The sequence below is a fragment of the Raphanus sativus genome, unplaced genomic scaffold, assembly GCF_000801105.2.
Source record: "Raphanus sativus cultivar WK10039 unplaced genomic scaffold, ASM80110v3 Scaffold0531, whole genome shotgun sequence".
NCBI classification, from domain to species: Eukaryota; Viridiplantae; Streptophyta; class Magnoliopsida; order Brassicales; family Brassicaceae; genus Raphanus; species Raphanus sativus.
The window spans coordinates 1-20850 of record NW_026615849.1 but is presented as its reverse complement, the minus strand read 5'-3'; the positions used below and the strand labels follow the sequence as shown (position 1 = coordinate 20850).

The 20850-nt window shown below is 33.2% G+C and overlaps 2 protein-coding genes, 1 long non-coding RNA gene and 1 pseudogene across 4 annotated transcripts; 2 read left to right on the top strand and 2 right to left on the bottom strand.

The window, feature by feature from the left end:
* Window positions 1-805: 805 nt before the first annotated feature.
* Window positions 806-1792, bottom strand: LOC130502379 (uncharacterized). Its single transcript, XR_008940245.1, has 3 exons — window positions 1572-1792; window positions 1136-1230; window positions 806-1054 (listed from the first exon to the last, which is right to left on the bottom strand). It is a non-coding gene; the product is annotated as an uncharacterized LOC130502379 (long non-coding RNA).
* A 1645-nt stretch (window positions 1793-3437) lies between these two features.
* On the top strand, window positions 3438-6834 carry LOC108823754 (uncharacterized). The gene is made up of 11 exons (XM_018597034.2): window positions 3438-3677; window positions 3773-3811; window positions 4059-4150; window positions 4363-4612; window positions 4741-4860; window positions 4953-5028; window positions 5144-5352; window positions 5423-5531; window positions 5749-5841; window positions 5931-6091; window positions 6196-6834. Exons 1-11 carry the CDS (start codon window positions 3480-3482, stop codon window positions 6649-6651), a joined length of 1803 nt encoding a protein of 600 aa, XP_018452536.1. The 5' UTR covers window positions 3438-3479; the 3' UTR covers window positions 6652-6834.
* Window positions 6835-7939: 1105 nt separating this feature from the next.
* Window positions 7940-10542, bottom strand: LOC130502382 (wax ester synthase/diacylglycerol acyltransferase 2-like). 2 transcript variants are annotated; one of them, XM_056997175.1, is made up of 7 exons: window positions 10267-10542; window positions 9577-10149; window positions 9433-9499; window positions 9260-9357; window positions 8932-9141; window positions 8703-8840; window positions 7940-8243 (listed from the first exon to the last, which is right to left on the bottom strand). In XM_056997175.1, the coding sequence occupies exons 1-7, from the start codon at window positions 10453-10455 to the stop codon at window positions 8076-8078; spliced, it is 1443 nt and encodes a 480-aa protein (XP_056853155.1). In that variant the 5' UTR covers window positions 10456-10542; the 3' UTR covers window positions 7940-8075. The 2 variants fall into 2 exon arrangements, with proteins under 2 accessions (XP_056853155.1, XP_056853156.1); XM_056997176.1 differs by having other exon boundaries at window positions 9260-9336; window positions 10267-10502.
* A 7102-nt stretch (window positions 10543-17644) lies between these two features.
* On the top strand, window positions 17645-20500 carry LOC108824549 (protein NRT1/ PTR FAMILY 5.11-like; annotated as a pseudogene).
* The last annotated feature ends 350 nt before the right edge of the window (window positions 20501-20850 follow it).

Below are 20850 nucleotides of genomic sequence, written 5' to 3'. Positions count from 1 at the left end.
TTTACGCCACTCACCATACATCTATAAAACCAAAAGAAAATAAAAGAAATAATGTCACATTATTCTTAAGTTTAATCTCTTACACAAAAAAAAAAAAATATATATATATATAATAATAATAATAATTTACTACACAAACCTGTTGAGAATATTTCCAACAAGGTAAATCTTCCAAGCCTCCATACACTACAGCTTCTAAATGTTCAGAAACAAAAAAAAAAGTCAGCTTCTTTGGCTTTCAGCAGCAACTGGAACATACTTTGCCAACTATAAGTCAAACAATATATTTATTGTTCTCGCCATCTTCATCTGTATCACTCTCCAAGTTAACAACTTCGACTACATCATTAGGAACCTGTAAAGAAAAAGAAACTATGGTTTAACTGATACAGATTATAGATTTCATGCGTGTTTTGTTATTTATCAAGAAGATATATATATATATATATATATATAAGAAGTTTACTAAAATGACATAACTTAGTTGTATTATTACTAGAATGACTCATATTTTTCAAAAATTATTAGAATATTTTTCTGGACGAAATTGTCTTCATCCATAGTTATAACAAAGAAAAAAACATTACCAAAGTGTCTTTATCATGTGATCGCTGACAGATTTTTTGATCTTTTCAGAATTCGACCTCTTTTATATAGTTGTGAACTCGACACACCTCCTCTAGTGTTATTGATCTTTTTAGAATTCGACCTCTTTTATATAAAAAGCAATAATGATTGATTTTCTTTGCTGAAGTCATTTATATTAGTAAAATCTAAAGTTGTATGTAGCTTGTGTGGAAACAAATCGTAATATTATCAGTAAATGACGGGATAAACCAGTTCAATAGAGAACTACATATACTGTTGACAACAACAAATCAAGAACCGATACTAACTCTCTGATCCCTCAACAAGATCTTCTTGGCAGTAACCCATAGGAGCTCTGACCAGCAACATTATTCACTGGTTCAAATATGATTCCCAGCCTGGTTACTCAAGTTTCTCTCCTTTAACCATGTTCTCTTCTTTAATGTCTTTCTGGTACTGACTCATCCTGACCAACCAAACGAAACCCATAAGTCTTATTCATTCTTGTTCGCTCTGACTCTATGCAACAAAAGATAAAAATAAGAACCTGTGGATAGACATCCCCATCATCCACATAGCAAGCAAGGCTGTGTTGGTGGAGTTGCTTATTGCAACTGTGGTGACAAGAACACCCCTAGGCATCTGTGCTAACCAAAAAAAAAAGATAAAGATTTGAAAAGTGCAAAGTGCAAACAATTAATAGCTTAAGTGGAAAATGAAGCAATGTGTACGCATCTGAACGATGGAGAGAAGTTAATCAACTCCATCCAAATGGGCAGCACGTACAAGGAACAGAGCAACCACTATCATAACCAAATCCCTCACTAAATTTAAAGCCAAAACAGAGAATGACGAATCTAGTTTGAACTCTAAGAAAACTCAAATCAATGAATCACAAACAGTACAATTCCTTAAAAGTGCTTCCATCGGCAACAGGACTAACAAAGAGTGAGTGAGCGTATACACGTGCTGCAAAACAGTACCTAAAACTCAGGCTCTCCCGTTCAACGAAGAGTGAGTGAGCCTATACACGCGTATGCAAGACAAGACAACCAGAGTGGGATCTCGACAGATCTAAGGTGAAAGTGACTGTCAAGCCCAACAGACCCTAAGAGCCGACCCATCTCAGTGACTCCTCTTCATGCAGTTTGCCGGAACTCCAAGAGATTCATCCTCAACAGACTTGCTCAGCCCCGCTGCGGAAAATTTTGAGGAGAAAGCTTTAGGGATTTTCTAATATTGCTTGTAAAAACTTCTAGATAAGCCTCGAGGAGTTTTTGGTACTTTCGTTCATCTTAAAGATTAGTCTAGTAATTACAAAAAATTAAGAGTTATTCTAGTCATTATGTGTATTATTTGAGTCATTATAAGTAATTTCTCCATATATATACATAAATATGTGGTCATGCATTCATGGTTAAATAAGAGATTTGAGTTTGTAAAGCACCCATATTGTTTATCGAATATGGTTGACCATCCCAGATGGTTTTGGTTTCTTTTACTCTGTTGGGTATATTCGTGGTTCATCGTATATATATATATATGTTCGCACTAAGTTTTATATGTTCATCATCAGTAAGTAGATATCAATTTTAGTTTATGTAGCATGTACCTGGTTTCCTAAAACAAGATAATGTTGTCTTAAGCTCCGGTTGACACTACTGTTTTTACTTGGATCACCAAGATCATGATTATCACGACCACGTTTACGGCCACGGCCACGGCCACGACCTCCGGCACGACCACGCACACAGTTCTTTTCTGAATATACTCTAGATATAGGATCACCATATCTATGTTGGAAGTACTATATTGATGTAGCAATGTTATTTCATGTCAATGTTATTAGAAAGTGTTATTAATCCCAGGAAAAACTATATTGATGTAGCATCAGATACATCTTTAGCGCCAACCAACATCATGCGTTTGAATAATACCTTAGCTTTATCGATTTAAGTTTTGTTTTCCATGTTTTTCTTTTATTACAAATTCCTTTTTAAGATAGAGTTTATAGAATCCTTTTCCTGGATTTGTCTAAAGGAAGGATTATATAAACAGCATAAGTATGTTATTCAATTTTGCGCGTAAACTAACTAAATATTGAATTTAATTTTCTTCAAGATATATATATTTTTAATTCGATCAGTTTAATCTTCAATCAGTCACATTTGGTACTAATTAGACCAGACATAAACAAAGTTCTATACAACACAGTTAGAAAGTGAAACAAAATCTTCGGGAGCTTGGGGGGGAGGGGTGGTGGTTATTCACATGATTACTTATATTGTATATATCATCAGCAAACGGCAGATTTATAATCTACATATGTTGCAACCAATTGCAAATCATATTACTTCATAGAAAGCAAGAGTGGGTTCTCCACGAATCAACAGAAGGACATCAAAATATTAAACATAAAAATCGAAGAGCCAATCGACTGTAAGATTTTGTGTCTTACATAGTGTTTGGGACTTACCACAGATCTTCGTTCAGACATGCTGAGACTTTACGTCCTTCTCCCTTTCTTTATCGTTCGATGTGTAGTCAGATTCTGATTACATACGTTCAGAATTTATAGATAACAAGACAACTCTAAAGAACATTTTTTTTGTCTCAAAGACAATAAAAATTGATAGTTGTAAATAAATGATACGTCGGGGGCAAATTACAGAAAAAAATCTACCACTTCTGGACAGATACTACTGACCGTTTTAAGTTGAATAAGAGTTAAGAACTGAATAAGACACTAGCCCATGATGAATGGATCCGGATCCGATCCGGGCCCATGAGACCCAACCGAACCTCACTCCAAAAAAAAACCTCAACACACTCCATTCTCGCTTGTTCTCATCGTTAACGCGCCGCCGTGGAGAAGAGAGAGAGAAGACGTAATGGAGGATATCGAGGATCTGTTCGCCGGAGGAGCTGGTGGTGCACCGCCGGGATTCCGATTACCGTTAAATGCCGTAGGAGTCAATCCGAAGAGGAATGCGATCAAACGTAGTGTCTCGAAGCAGAAGGATGAAGTCACTACTGATTCGAATCGCGATTCGCTCGCTCCACCATCTATGAAGATCCCTGGAACTCAGGTCGTTCTCCTGCTCTAGTTTATCATTTGCTTCGATTTCTATAACTGTCAACGTCTTATGGATGCACTTACATTTTACTCGATGGTTTTGTGCAGACGATTTACATCAAGACGTTTGGATGTTCACATAATCAGGCGAGTCTAGCTAGTAAAATCTTCAATATTCGATTGTAATTTAGAGTTCTTGATTGCCGCATCAGTCATACTGTATTGATTGAGCTCATGATATGTTTTAGCTAAGTTTCTTTAAGTGATTGATCTCATGATATGTTTTAGCTAAATTTGGATGTTCCTTACATCTGGTGATTGAGCTCATGATATGTTTAAGCTAAGTTTCTTGAAGTGATTGATCTTACAGTTTTTTTGTGGGGTTATTGTTCAGAGTGATAGTGAGTATATGGCTGGACAGCTTACTGCATTCGGCTATGGGTTAACAGAAGTACCAGAGGATGCTGATCTGTGGCTCATTAACACGTAAGCTTCAGTTCCCAGAGTTCCGTGTACTTTTGTTAAGTTTGTGTGCTGTAGAGATAGTTATGAGTAGTGTGATATATAAGAACGTGAGCAAATAGTTCACGTGGTCACGGTTTGATTTTGTAACTTCACAGTTGAAATTGCATCATTTTAAAAAAAAATATATTTTGACTTTGTATTTGCAATGTATCTTATATGCGCGATTGTTGCAGCTGTACTGTTAAGTCGCCGAGCCAGTCTGCGATGTCTACTCTGATAACGAGGGGTAGAAGTGGGAAAAAGCCTCTTGTGATAGCTGGATGTGTTCCTCAGGGAAGCCGTGACCTTAAAGAACTCGAAGGCGTTAGTGTGGTTGGAGTCCAACAGATTGATCGTGTCGTTGAGATTGTTGAAGAGACTCTTAAGGGTCATGAAGTGAGGCTGCTGAATCGGAAGACTTTGCCTGCGCTTGATCTCCCTAAGGTGTGGATAAAGTTTGGTCTTTGATACTATATATGTGTTTGGTCTTTCATGGCTGCTTACACACAATTACTTGTTCAACTTCAGTGGGTTTCTTTGAGTTTGGCTTAACAAGTCATTTTCCATCGCAGGTGCGGAGGAACAATTTTATCGAGATCCTCCCCATTAACGTTGGCTGTCTGGGTGCCTGTACTTACTGCAAGACCAAGCATGCCCGTGGTCACTTAGGAAGCTACACAGTCGAGAGCCTTGTAAGCAGATTCAGCCTATTGATTTGCATCCAGATTTTTCCCCTTTCCCGTTGTTTTCTCCCGGAATGATTTCCTGAGATTCTACATTGCAGGTGGAGCGGGTGAGAACTGTAATATCCGAAGGAGTGAAGGAGATTTGGTTGAGCAGCGAGGACACTGGAGCATATGGTAGTGTCTTAACCTAGTTTTTGTTTTCTATCTCATTGGGATGATATGTTTTTGTTATCTAAGACATAATTGGTATTCCTTTATATTGGGAGCTAATGTCTCGATAATGTTTCAGGTCGTGACATAGGAGTTAATCTTCCAATTCTGCTTAATGCCATTGTTAAGGAGCTTCCTTCTGATCAAAGCACAATGCTAAGGATTGGGATGACTAATCCTCCCTTTATCCTCGAGCATTTGAAAGAAATAGCAGCTGTTTTACGTCACCCATGTGTCTACACCTTTCTTCATGTCCCTGTGCAATCTGGCAGTGATGCTGTATTGACGGTAAGTTCAAAATTGTGTAGGACTGTCAAAATCCTGTTCTAGTCTCACCTGACGATTTCTCTCGTTGCAGGGCATGAACAGGGAATATACATCGGGTGAGTTCAGGACCGTGGTAGACACCTTAACAGAACTTGTGCCAGGGATGCAAATTGCTACTGACATAATATGCGGATTTCCTGGTTAGTTCTTGGATAAACCTGAAACTCTGAATTTTGCTAATATCATTTTCACTCTTTACTGAATTTTCTTCATTGATACCTGCTGCCTGAGCATAAAAAAATTCACACCGCCATACATAAACGCACTCATCACTATTGGGTGTGGATAGTTGAAGCATGTTGGTTGTTCATTTAGTTCGCCTGTGTTTAAGATTCATTTCACTTTTACCATTTTCAGGGGAAACCGATGAAGAATTTTCTCAAACGGTTGGGCTTATCAAGGATTACAAGTTTGCTCAAGTTCATATATCTCAGTTTTACCCCAGACCAGGTGCGCTCAAGGATTTGGTCATGTATGTAATTGGGAAGTGTTCTATCGGTCCTAAAAATTCTTTCTCGGATGTGCCATTTATGACATAGGGACCCCAGCAGCAAAGATGAAGAAGGTACAAAGTAAGATAGTGAAGCAACGAAGCCGTGAGTTGACTTGTGTCTTTGAGGCTTTTGCACCTTACACGGGAATGGAGGGCAAAGAAGAGAGAATATGGATAACCGAGATAGCTACTGACGGAGTCCATTTGGTAAGCTCCCTCCTGAGTCATACATCGTGATCTAGTTTGTTTGTTTGATTGATTGCCAATACTCATTTGAAAAAGTCATACGTATTGACTATGAGAATTTGTAGGTTGGGCACACCAAAGGATACATTCAGGTCTTAGTTAGTGGACCAGAAAGTATGCTTGGGACTTCAGCTATAGCGAAGATAACATCTGTAGCGAGATGGTCAGTGTTTGGGGAGGTGATTGAGACGCTAAGCTCTACAAATGTAGCAAGAAAAGTCCGAGAGGAGAAAAAGCTGCCATGTTCCTCTGATGTCAGTGCTTGTGAGACGAGCCCGTGCTCTGCTGAGAGCTGTTGTGGAGAAGGGAAATCAGGAGAGGCCTGTAACGTTTCTGGAGATATCACAAAACAGGATCACAAGACGGAAGGAAAATCAAAGAAAGTAGAGGAAGAGAAGCAAGAAGTGGTATCACATTGGGGTTTCGTTGACAAGGCACTTGTGTGTGGAGTGTTTGTAAGCTCTCTCACCATTCTTGTTTTGATGATTAGCATCGCCTCTAGAGCTTTTTTGCGACAATGAATCTATGAGATTCATGGTTGTAGAAGAAAGTTTTTGCTTTTTGTTTGCTTTGACTAGTATCCTCGTTGTATGCATTTCTAATTCTCAGTGAATCCTTATTTCTGATTTTGTTACTTCGATTTTAGAGTGCTTGTTCCCAAACATTCTTATGAGGCCTTAGTAAACTTACCCAAACAAGGCCCATTATGTTGTTATAAGACTGCGCAAGTTCAGGTGCTTAAAACGGTCGAGAAGTTTACTTCTCTCCAAAAACGGTCGAACGTGTCATTCGGAGGCTAAAAGAAAATGTAAATGTTTGTAACGGTTGAACGTGTCATTCAGAGGCTAAAAGAAAATGTAAATGTTTGTAGCGGTTTCACATCTTCCCAAAGTGTTTAGGTATGATTTGATGAGTGAGAGAGGAGTAAACAACCGATAAGTAAAAATGACAAGTATATTGGCTTTGTGTCTTGCCTTGGAGACATCATCCTCAAAGATGACCACCGCGTTGTGGTGGTTGAGTACGATAGCGAAGGAAAAACCAATACTAGAGTCTCCATCTCGCCTCCATCAGCAGATGAAGTTGAAAAAAAAAACACAAAGAAGATAAGGAAACGTATTTGTTCAGAAATGCGAAAGAGACAGGAATGTCCTGTGGATAGGCAATGTTTGAACGCATGAAAGCAGAAAAGAAAAAAGGAAGAGGAGGGGAGAGCAAGAGGTGAGGCAGAAATTTGAAGGCTGAGCAAGCTCAACACATACTCATCTTGGTTAAAATATACCGACGCTCATGTCTATAACCTGGCTCTTTGTTTATGTCGGTCAGAGACTCGGCATTGCTTGTTGACTCATATCTTTCTTAGTCTCAACTTTCAAGTGTGTCCAAATTTTAGCAAAAAAAAAAAAAAAAAAACTTTCAAGTGTCTCGCTTAGTCCCAAACCCAACTTGCTTTCTGACGTACTTCTCACTTGTAACAGGGTTTCATATGTTATCATGTAAATAGGGCATGCCTTAGTTTTGTATTAGACGGTTCCTTCTTTTGGTTTAATATATAGTAGGGAACGATAATTAAGTCAAAAGGTCAGTATCTCATTATCGGAAGTACATATTTTTTTATCGTTTTGTCTTTCGCCGATATTTTTTAATCCTCTGGTGGCCAACCCTGTTGGTTGTTTTGTCTTTTTTTTTTCAATGTTGTAATTCAAATGAACAGACATATTAAATCGTAGGATCCACTTGTAGATAGGCGATAAGTAGTGGTCCTCTAGTTCTAAGTTCCGACATTATTATGTTTGAGACTTGAGGGAATATACCTTCAAACTTTATTAATCTATCATTCAAACACACGAGTACATTACATAAAAAGATGATAAACTCCGAATGCGTTGTAACACATTACTGAAAGTAATTAATTGTTCTTTATTTTTAGCACCAAATATTTTGCTTAAACCTCTGAAGCATGGCAAATCTTTTTTGAGGCAGCATACTTCATCATGCTGAGGGCTTCGATGATGAGATCACAAAGGTGATGAGGGTCTGGAATCACGTCGAGATCAACTGCTAGGTTGATTATAAGTTTGTCCACATAGCTCTGTATAATGAGAATGAGTGCCTTGTCAAGGAAAAAGGAGAATTAGTTCTTTTTTTGTTGGAAAAAAGAAGAATTAGTTGAAGACTGCAAAATTTTTCTTACTATTAATTTATGTCATTATTTGGTGGGGGGGGGGGTGTTAATTAATTTAATAACATTAGCAATATTAAAATTACTTAGTTTAATTTTAAAATTCGTTTTAATATAGCTCCAATCTTTATCTTGGAGGACGTAACCGGAATATATAATTACGAATGTTAGAATATAATATTTATGGATTACTAAGTAGTTAATTTTCTATAAAATGATCACAGAAATCATATTAATTATGAATTTTGTTTTTTTTTGTTTTTTTACTCTCAAAAACATAGAAAATTTTTCTTGTTCTCCCTATTTATGAGGACAAATAAGAAGGGTTTGTGTTACTCTTTTCAGAAAAAAAAAAGAAAAAAAGAAGGCTTTGTGTTTAAGGGGATATACCTGTGGTATACCAAGGCTACTTGCAGCGATGTAAGATATTTGATGGCCGAAAAAGCTAATTTCTTCGGCTGGACCAACCACATTTGAGAACAACATTGTTGTGTTACCAAAAATTCTATTTAGAAGGTTTTTGACTGCCTGTTTTCCACCCCATAATCCAAATATGTTGATTAGTTAAAAAATGAATATATTGCATTTGGAACTAATAGAATGTTGATTTAGATCTTACTGTAGTTCCAAAAATCTTCATGGTCAATTTCAGCAACCCATAAGAAAATAGAGGTTCGAGGGAAAGTTTTTTACGATCCATAGTAGTTTTGGCTTGTCTAACATATTCAAGTATATCATCCTCTGACTTCAACCACAAAGGAATTAGTACATAACCTATTGAGTTTCCCCATCTGCACTTTGAACCTTTTGCCATCATATTAGCTAAATCCTGTAAAATATATTTGTATTTAGATCTTTACAATTTCAAATAATCTTTTAGCAAAAAAAAAATTCAAATAAGACAAAAACGAAGATCATTAGTGTTAGTGGTATGTTATCTTTAGCACCTCAATATCTCTATTTGGCCTTAGGTTGAAAAAAACAACCCCGTGATGACATATTTTGTCTAGAGCTTTTCTTGGGTCTGAAGTTGTTTCATTAAGACCTGTTCACAAATTTGAGAATATTCAAGAAGAATGCTAAAAGTTGGTTTATGACACTGAAGAAGAGTACCATTTACCGTCTCTTTGATTCAAATATCGTGACAGACCAGCTTGTACCATTCCAAAAAGCACATCATTCACCGTCTGATAAAAAAAGAAAAAAACATAAAGGGTATTCAGCATTCAAAAGAACACAAAGGAAAGTAATTAAGCAAACATACCATATTCATGGCGTTCTTCACGTTTTTGACATCATCCAAAGGAATGATTTGATGAATAAACTTATTTGCGGTAAGTGTAGCTCCTGGTTTAACAGTTAGATAAGTTGTGGTGTCCCCAGGGAAACACATAAAAGCCAAAGCCTTGGAAACTTCAACACAAGTGTGGAACATTGTTTTTACTAAGAACCATAACCAAGCAACAAACGACCAACAAGCGTTCTTTGCTTTGCTTTTCTTGGGAGCAACAAAAATAGGAAGTGCCTCGGGATCACATATTTTCCGAGTACAAGCAAGTAAAAGAGACATAAGAGACATCCCATCACCTAAAGAATGATGGAACCTAGCCACAGCAACAGATTCCGCATGTGATGTTTTAAGTTTCAATAGATGAAATTCCCATAAAGGTTTGGACATGTCCATTGGAGAAAGAGCCATGTTTGATGTATAATTCTCTAGAAATTCATCAGGATTCTCAATGTCTGGATCGATATCTGGAACAATTACATGATCTTCCACTTTTACTTTCGTTGGAATCCATTTAGGTTTTCCTTTGCCCTCACCATGACCCGTAACCTGTATATGATAAGATGTCAGGATCATAACATTTTAAATAAGAGGAGCCCTCAAATATTAGTAACTACCAAATAATTTATAACTAGAAGTGCATGCATATCTACGTGTGTTACCGACCAGTATGCTAGAGAAGCGTGGATGGTTAATCAGTGTGTTCTTCAAGCCTTCAATAACGGTGGATGGATCGGTTTCGGTTTTGCATCCAATTGTTACAATGTTAAAGACATCGTGACCCGGCAAGCTGAATAGCTGTGCAAATGGACTAACTGGCTCTTCTTCTTCTGTCGCTTGCTTTTTACTAGACATCTCTCAGACTTTTTATTTTCGGGGTTTACGGGTTTAGTACTCGAAGTGCATATATAGAGGAGCTCAGCGTCTCATATCTATTGATGTATGTCGTTCTACAAGATATAGGGTTGTTGAAAAACAAACTACTATTCTAATCGATATAAATGTGACTCCTAGATCTCTTTACCGCACTATGGCGGGCCCAAGCGGTGGTAGTCACTGGTCAGTGAAAACATAATTCAATTTCTTTGACTAATCTATAGAGATACTGTTAATTTCAATATATTTTCATCAAGCGGTGGTAGTGACTAGTCAGTGAAAACAGAATTCACTTTCTTGACTAATTCATGAGATATACTTACTGTTTCAATATATTTTTACCATTTAACTTCATCAATTTTTTTCGATATCATTTCTCTTTCAGAAAATATTTCTTATTAAAAGAGAAACATTCCATTTTTACCCTATTTTTCTATAAAATTTTAAATTAAATACATTTTCCTTTTATAAAGTTAGATCTATATGTATATATTAGATATATCTTATCTAGGATTGAGTCTTTAGGATATAAATAAACCAGCGTTTCTAATTATATTTCTTTATGAATCAACATTTTTTAAATCTATTTTTAGTTATCCTTTCCTTATGAATCAAAATCCATCCCGCCTAACTGGATGCATTATACTCCTTCCATTTTATATTAGTTGTTGTTTTAGATTTATACATACAGATTAAGAAAACATTTAATTTTACATATTTTCGAAATAAAAACACTATTAACAATAGACCTAACCATATTTCAACCAATAGAAAAATATAATAGAGAATACTGTCAATAAATTTTACATTAAAAATCGAAAACGACACTTATTTTAAAACAAAAATTTTACTCTATAACAATAATTAATTTGAAATGGAGAAAGTATATACTACTATTATTATGTTAATAATTATTCTAAGTAAATGTTTTAAATTAATTTTTAAAAAATAAAATTGAAAACGGATCCAGATCTAGTTTTCTTCAAGAATGAAGTTAATACGCCCACATGACAGAAGAAGATGACATATGATTGAAATGTGTGTTGTTTCGAAAATTGGCGTATCATTTATGTTTTGGCTGCAGTAGATACCATACATAACACGTTAGTGTGTAGTTGCTGGTTAAGAAGCATTAAATAAGGTATATAATGGAGAGTGGAGAAAATACAGTTACCATATAAATATAAATATTTTGAACAAAATAAGAGAAGCAAACTAAAAATAAATGGTTAAATATATATGTTCAGATATAGATTTGGATATTATCCGTTCAGATTTGAATATAAAATATCTTCTAGTTTAATATCCGTACGACTATTTTGCTACTTCAATTCAGATTTTGGTTCAGATTTTTCGGATCGGGTATTAGGTAAAATGTCTGATCCTAACTCTTATACAATTACAAAGTGATTCAAGTTAAAAGTTAATTAAAAAGTTAGTAAAAACATGATTCACAATGTACAGTAATTATGGAACACATTTCGAGTGTATCAAACGTTTTATGCTGTCTTTACCTTTTCAATTTATTTCATTTGTGATAAATATCATTATATTTTCTATACGGTGTCTAAAATAAGGTTCTAGATGACCGTCTAATAGCATCTCTAACACAACTCTATTTTTTCTCTAAAATGGAGTAAAAATGTATATGGAGTAAGAAATGTTCAAATCCAACTATATATCCTACTCTATAATAAAATTTACTCTATAAATGGAATAGTTTATTTTTTGTTTGTTCATTATTTCATTATATAATAGAAAATTGAGTAGGGTTTGGATATTTTTACTTCATATTCATTTTTACTTCATTTTTGAGTAAAATATAGAGTTTTACATTGGAGATGCTCTAAATATGTATATTATGCACTATACGGTAATCAAACATAATGTTTGAATGTTATAGTGTTTTGTTCATATTTATATAGTTCAAACGTACAGTGATATTTAACGGCTGTATATGCAGTCAACGCAGACACCTATAATCATTATTATTAAAAAGGCTAAAATATTAATGCTATTAGAATTTTATTTTTAAAATTTAGGATTCTTCTCATGCATTTCAATATATTTATAAATCTTTCTATTGTCATTTAATTTAAAATAAAAATAGAATATTTTCTATAACTATGGTAATTAATACTTTCCATATTTTGTGAATGATAATAATTTAATTTTTATGCAGATTATACTTTCCATTTAATTTGAATATCATTTTAAAATCTATAATATTATTTAAAGATCGGATATGAATATATACATACAAATTAAAAAATATTAGTATGCTATTTTTTACATAAAAATGATATGCCAATTTTGAATGTTCAATTTTTTAAAAATTATCTTTAAATTAAGTTTTAGATCTAAACATAAATAAAAATACAAACTTGTCATAGTAATCAAAAAAATAAAATAATATTTTCATATCAACAATAAAGTTTTCTATTACCATTGTTTCATTTTCTTCAAATGGCATAAGACAAATCTCTTTAAAGTCTAGAAATTTTTTTTCAAATTTTTATAATATTAAGAAGTATGAATTATTTAATAAATATTTCAAATATTATTTATTTTCTGGTTTTCAGCGGGTCATCTCATATTTGATCTTAGGTTAATAGCGGATTTTTAATTTTTTACCGGGTTTTCTAAGATCATAATTACAATTCTTTTTATTAAATTGAACTGGATTATACACATATCACTAGATTTATCGGTTCAATCATAGGTCTGGGTTGGGTATGAAAACACCGCTTGAAAATTAATTATTATAATAGAACAATTATTTTGAAACACAAATAGAAAACTTAAAAATTACTTATTCTCTAATCAAAATTATAAATTCAGTTAAACTTTACTAAAATGAAAATATATCCGCGCTTTTAAAATGTGGATCAAAATCTAGTATTTTATTAATGTTGTTAGTTATATTAACGTTACTTTTATGTATCTATACGATTATATCTATTAGATCAATAGTTAAAAATAGTTATAAGTTATCATTTATAAATTTAAACATGTTTTTTTATAATCTGAAACTATTTATATATGTTAAACTATATTATATATACACAAATTATATTTAAAGTATATTTTATGTTCATATTGATAAAATTAATGTATATATCAACTTTATATATATAGATTTTATAGAAAATATTTATATAGGCTTATTTAGATGTCCGCGTATACGATAGGTGTTAGAGATTAATCTGTCCCGTAACGAGCGCCTAATATATTTTAAAACACTGTTTATATATGTTTGATGTAAAACTAAACTCTTTTTCATTTTAAAATATAAATAAAACATTTATTTTAAATATATGTATTTTAAAATTTCAGTACATTATTTTATGAATTAATAATGATAAATTTTAAACATTAAGAAAACTACTTTATTTACTGAGTTATATTGCCTTAAATTATTTAAAATAGGCAATCACATAAAAAATAAATTTATCATAATATTTAAATATGTTCTCATAAATTATAAAATAAAATATTATTTAAATATATAGAGTTAATTAATTATAACATATACTAAAACAGAAAATAATATATGTTTAATTAAAGATAATAATATAAATATATTAGACCACTTGATCCACATTTTTCTATTTGATCAGCTTTTGTTTCTCTCAAACAGTTTAATCCACTAGATCTACAACGTTTCATCTGCTTTTCCTTTATCTCTATATACAAAATATTCTTGTTTACAATTGTACACACATATTAAAATTAAATATATGCTTCTATCTATTATTCTTTGGTTTCACTTTTAGTTAGTTTAAAACTTTTATTTGATTTTCAGTAAAATTCAACCAGTTACATTTTTACATTTTAATTTATTTTTATTTGTAAAGAAAAATGTATTAACTAAAATTAGAACATTAATTTTCTGTATACATGAAAAAAGCTAAAACATCATTTTTGTATATGGAGAAAATTTTAGTTGGCTTTTAACAATAGGAATATAGCCAGTATGAGAATAGCATTTTATTCATTTAAAATAATTTTTGAGATTTTTCACACAAATAACTAAATAATCAAATTGTATTTTGCTGCTAAAATTGTATTATATCTATTATTTTAATTTAATTAAGGATAAAAATAAAATAATTAAGAATTATTAAAATTATAAACGATATTCACTATGTTTTTAAATGATGCATTTTAAAATTGACGCATATTAAGAAAATACATATTAAATAATATTATAAATGCATCATTGTGTTTAGATTTTTTTCTAAGTTTAAAAGAATATATTATTTGAATAAATACAATTAGTGATATTTACAATTTACCATTATTAATTAATATATATTTCATAGTATTATTTAAATAACAATAATTAATTTTATATCGGCCACCGACTCGGCGCTGCTTGTTGACGCATGCCTTTCTTTGTCTCAATAATATTTCTCGTGGTTCCAAATCCAACTTGTGTTATTGTTGTTGTTGTTGTGTTCTGATGTACTTCTCACGGTATCAAGGTTTCATATGTAAAAATTACCAAGATATCTTGTGTTGTAAGTACGTAGGTCATGCCTTAACTTTGGGTTTTTTTTTTTTGCCTACGTACTTACAACACAAGATATCTTGGTAATTTTTACATATGAAACCTATGGCTCATTATTGGAAGTAAATTATTTTTCTTGTTATAATGAGCCATAGATTTTATAGGTAAAAATTACCTATGGCTCATTATTGGAAGTAAATTATTTTTCTCATCAGTTCAAAAAAAAAAGCAAATTATTTTTCTTGTTTGGTCAGTTATCTATGACGTGATTCAATTGAATAGACATTTTTAATCGTCGGATCCACTTGTAGACAAAAGACAATTAAAAGGTGGAGGCCCAGAGCCGGACCTGAGTAGGCTAGTGGTGTGTCTTCGACCTGGTCCCAAGTTATATTATTCCTCCTTACTAATTTTATCAAATGAGTTGTTTAGAGGGCCAACAAATTTTTTCTGCTTCCAGGCACAAAATTATCCGGCCCGGCCCTGTGGAGGTCCTCTATAGTTTTAAATTCTGACATCATCACGTCTGAGACAATGAGGGTTGTTGAAAAAACCAATATATGTCGTTCTATCAAAACGAGGGTTGTTGAAAAACTAATTACTACTCCAATCGATATAAATGTGATTTCTAAATATCTTTACCACACTGTATGTGGCGGGTCCATATTATCTTCTTAAAAATATTTTCCTTTTTAAGAGATAAATTACTACTCATGAAAGAGTAAGACATGACTAAAATGTTTGTTTATTGTGTTTGTTGATAATCTCTGTTCTAAAACGCGGATGCCTAGCCGATTAATCGTCTGACTAGACGCTCGGCGGCAAAATTTGTTTAATCAATTTTACATGACTTGTTAATACACTAAAAATCATTACTAAAAGATTCATGAGCTACTCAAGTTATGTCTTTTTCTTGCCCAATAGCAATCATCATCACTTAAAAGTTCTCAAACACATGCATCAACTGTTTTAGTAAAACTACAGTACCGTTATCACTTGCTAGGAGATTCATATTCTTCCTCTATAAAACCAGTCTTCAATATGTTATTACTTCTTCATCGACTTCTTAGATATTCTATAGTGACATCTATGTTCCAAAACTATAGTTCAAAGATTTTTCAGGAAAACCATAAATATGGACAATTTCACATTAATAGTACAGCTTCCTTTTCTTAAAATGACACTTATTCATTTTTTCACTGTATAAATTTTTCATTTCAAGTTTATATTTTTATCTCCTTTTCTCCTATACAAAAGCTTTCTCTTAAAGATTACCTAATCTACCTCAGTATCTTGCATTCACGTGATTGTTCCACTATGGATGTCTCTTACAACCATAAACCCTAATCTACCTCAGATTCTTCATTTTTTTTTGCAACTCGACCAAAAGGCTCGATCAAACTCTCCTCTGTAAGGACTTTGACGTTGACCAAAACTCTGAGTTCCCCATTTTGACGTTGAACGTTTGGCCCATCATTTTTACATTGTAGTAATGGGCTTAAGGCATTAGGCTTTAGAAACTGGACTATTAGCTGTGGCCCAATTGTAAACCGAAACGTAATACAACTGCGTTTTGAGTTCTGCTCGTCAACAAACAATGACTTCAGCTGAGACAATAATAAAACCAATTTATTTTCAAACTAAGTAACTATATATAATTATTTTTAAAACTTTATGTAATCTAAAAATGATATGTAATTACAGTGAAAATTTCAAAAATAATATAAAAATATAATGAAAACTATTATATTTAGATGATAATAAAAATATATTTTTTATGAAATATTTTTTAAATTTGTAATTTTAAAAAAATTAACATAATTTTTAAAAAATTGATTTTAATATCAAATTGGATTATTGATTTTAACGAGTTTGATTAACTTTTCACTAGATTTACCAGTTTAACTCAAATCCGATTTTTAAAACAATTAAAAATTTGTTAGAAAAGCGAGTAATGGTCCAACCAGTCGGCCAATCTGATTTTTAGCACAAATTGGAACCAGTTATAAAATTGGTGATGCTTTGTTCTTCCCTCAAAAGCTAGTACTGACGGACTAATAATGACAAGGTCTATAAAGCTAGTATTGGAAAAAAATATAAACATTTAGTTCGAAAATAATTTTGAGTTAACAATATTTGAATATTAAATAGAAAATGAAATAATCATTTTCCTACAGCTTAATTATTCAATTGTATTCTTGATCAATAATTCTTTAAGTAAAACATCATTTTAGATACTAGCATGATCGTTGCTCAAAAAAGAAGAAGATACTAGCATGATTGGATTTAAGCTAAAACATATCTAAATGATTGTATGAACATTTTCTGGCGACACAAATTCTAATCCAGTTGAACTGGTTAAGCAATGGATAAAGAAATAAAACTCAAGTAATATCACAGCCCTTAGACCACTTGCAATGAAGAAAATGATTTTTTTAAAGGGCTTGGTGGTCAAATGATAGTAGATGGAACACGTTATGCTGTTCACTTAATGCGAAGAAAGAGTTAACAGAATTGTTATGGTATTTTTGTGATATTTTTCCCCAACAAGAACAATGTGTTCCGTCTACAGAATTGCAATTTTTCGGATATTCGAAATGCAACGTGTTCTGGAGAAAGAGTTTTTCTACAGAGTTGCAATTTTCCGGGATTTAACCAGGTTGAAAAAAAAATCAGTTACAAAAAAAAAGAGGACTTTCACTATTCAAATCCTTATCTCCTTCATCAACATGACTTACCATCGACATTACGTCCCATACCTAATTCCCCGCCCCCATACTTATTTATTTCTTGCCACACACTCCACAAACAATACAATAAGCATTTATCCGTATTTTCAAAACCAAACAACAATGCCTATCACCGCCGATGATGAGGTCGGAAACGCAGCCGTCAGATACTCATCCGGTGGATGGAGATCAGCAAGGCTCATCATCGGTTAGCTCAGTGTAACCTGAGTTTCTCTCTCGCATGTTTTCGCTTATACTCTGTTTTTTTTTGTCAATCTGTCTCAGCAGGTGTAGAAATGGCTGAGCGGTTCGCCTATTTTGGAATATCGTCGAACCTGATAACTTACTTAACAGGACCGTTGGGTGAGTCAACAGCTTCAGCTGCTGCAAACGTGAACGCTTGGATTGGAACGGTGTCGTTTCTGCCGCTTCTCTGGGCGTTTGTCGCTGACGCGTTTCTCGGCCGTTTCCGTACTATCACCATCTCATCATCTCTCTACATCTTGGTAATATAATAAATAATAATCTTTTCTGAAAGATTTTTATTTATTACAAGAAGTTTAATTATTGTTGTCTGAACTTTATAGATGTTTTGATGAAACAAACAGGGACTTGGGTTGCTGTCTTTTTCAGCCATGCTTCCTTCATGCGATGGTCCGAATCATCACGTCTCATGTGCATCTTCTCAGCTCCAAGTGACCCTCTTCTTTATTTCTCTGTACCTTGTAGCAATAGGACAAGGCGGTTTCAATCTGTGCCTTAAGGTATTTGGAGCGGATCAGTTCGACGGAAATGATCTAAAAGAGGCAAAAGCCAAGAGTTCTTTGTTCAACTGGTTGATGTTTGGAAGCTGTGTTAGCATATTGTTTACTCGTTTGGTCTCTAGCTACGTTCAAGAGAACCTAAGCTGGTCATTAGGTTTTGGTATTCCAAGTGTTTGCATGCTACTTGCTCTGTTTCTCTTCCTCCTTGGAACTACCTCGTACCGGTTTAGTGCTGAGGAAGGAGGAAAGAAGAGCCCTTTCGCTAGAATCGGTCTTGTTTTCGTTGAGGCGGCTAAGAACAGAAGACAACAAGATTTAGATATAGCTAATCTAAATGAGACCCTCCTTCTCCGGCCTCACCAGAGTTCCATGCCATTGAGGTAACACAATAAACAGATATTATAATACTTTTGCTCTGTTTCAAATTGTAGGTAAGTTTAAGTAAAAGCATCAATATTACAAAGTAGTTACTCATTAAAAATATAATTTATTAATATATAACTTTAACCAATTATAAAAAAAAATTCCATAATTTAATTGATCACACAATATTCAATAAATACAAAAGTTGTATTTAAATGCTAAACCTAATGAAACAATTTTCTTTTTTTGCTTTTTTTTGGGCTACTTATTTTTTTTTTGCTAAAACTACTTATATTATGGAACATATGGAGTATATAAATACATAGAATGGTTAGATACCGATTGGTTTTGAGATGAAAATTTAGTTTTCTGTTGGATACTATTCAGATTCCTAGACAGAGCAGCGAATACATGTGATTTGGATGAAATTCAAGAAGCAAAAGCTGCACTTAGGCTTGTTCCCATATGGATAACTTGCTTAGTCTACGCCATTGTGTATGCGCAATCTCCTACTTTTTTCACAAAGCAAGGAGCCACAATGGACAGATCAATCTCACCAGGACTCAAAGTCCCTGCAGCTACGCTTCAATGTGTCACAAGCATATCAATTATAGTCTTCATCCCGCTCTACGACTGTTTACTCGTCCCAACCGCAAGATCTTTTACTCAAAACCCGTCCGGAATCACAATGCTTCAAAGGATCGGCACAGGGTTGTTCTCCTCTTTTGCTATGGTTGTAGCCGCATTGGTCGAGACCAAAAGGATACAAACCGCTAGGGATGACCTCACCGTACCGATGGCGATGAGCGTGTGCAGTGCCGTCTTAAAAAATTTAACGACCTTAGGCAAAATATAAAATAAATACCTTTTTATAATTTTTTTTAACTTTTAATTATTGTATTTCTGTAAATTAAAGTAAACAAAAATTGTGGTATTAAAAAATATTGTTTTTTATTTTTTGTATAAATTAGGCTTTGTTATATGGAAAATTGAGAATTGTACAATATAAATTTTTGTTTCTATTGTATTAAATTATGTTTAGTTAATCCTGAGTTTTTTAGTTAAACAAAAATAGTCTTTTTCATTAAAATAGATCTTTTAATTAATAAAATTACACTATTTCTTTTTAGACCTATAATTTTTTTTTTTTGGACCTATGGACCCATGGCATTTGCCCATGTTGCCATGGGTCAGAGCCGGCACTGAGCGTGTGGTGGTTAGTTCCGCAGTACGTTATCTATGGAGCTGCTGACGTGTTCACAATGATCGGCTTACAAGAGCTCTTCTATGAACAAGTCCCTAGTGAGCTTAGGAACGTTGGTATGGCTCTGAGCTTAAGCATATAAGGGGCTGGAAACTTCCTAAGCAGCTTCATGATATCAGTCATCGATAGAGTCACAAGCCAATCTGGTCAAACGAGCTGGTTCGATAACGACTTGAATCAGGCTCATCTTGATTACTTCTACTGGCTACTGGCTTGTCTTGGCTTCGTTAGGCAACAAGTCAGTGAGTTGATGATTCGATAATTACCTAAACCAGGCACATCTGAACACTTTTATTGGCTACTTGCTAAGCTATGGTCTCTGTTTCTTTTGGTCAAGTCGTATTCCCAAAGTAAATGATTTTTTTATTAGTGTTCTAGAAAACGGCAGCGTTTAATTACAATCTAACTATTTTTTTACTATTGATCTTTATCGATTTTGAGGGATAATGTTAGTGAACTGGTGAAGTGAATATAAACCGAATGTGAAAGGCATGTCATCTATCTTGTTAAAACAGAAACATTCTGTTAGACCTAACATTTATTTTGTAAGTTTTTAAATTAAATACACTTTTATACTTTATAGTTAAACATATATTAAATCACTAATGTTTCTTTCTTTATACTACTATTCATGTTTCCAAACAATATACTTATTTCTTTATAATACTATCAATGTTTTCAAACAATATATTTTTTATACTACTATCAATGTTTCCAAATAATACAATAATTAATCTTAGT

Coding starts and splice junctions, on each gene's coding strand:
- LOC108823754 (XM_018597034.2), top strand. CDS start 3,480: ATGGAGGATATCGAGGATCTGTTCGCCGGAGGAGCTGGTGGTGCACCG. Junction 3,812..4,058: donor TTGGATGTTCACATAATCAG/GCGAGTCTAGCT, acceptor GTTATTGTTCAG/AGTGATAGTGAGTATATGGC. Junction 4,151..4,362: donor GATCTGTGGCTCATTAACAC/GTAAGCTTCAGT, acceptor CGATTGTTGCAG/CTGTACTGTTAAGTCGCCGA.
- LOC130502382 (XM_056997175.1), bottom strand. CDS start 10,455: ATGTCTAGTAAAAAGCAAGCGACAGAAGAAGAAGAGCCAGTTAGTCCA. Junction 9,142..9,259: donor GGCCAAATAGAGATATTGAG/GTGCTAAAGATA, acceptor TATATTTTACAG/GATTTAGCTAATATGATGGC. Junction 8,244..8,702: donor GTAGCCTTGGTATACCACAG/GTATATCCCCTT, acceptor TTCCTTGACAAG/GCACTCATTCTCATTATACA.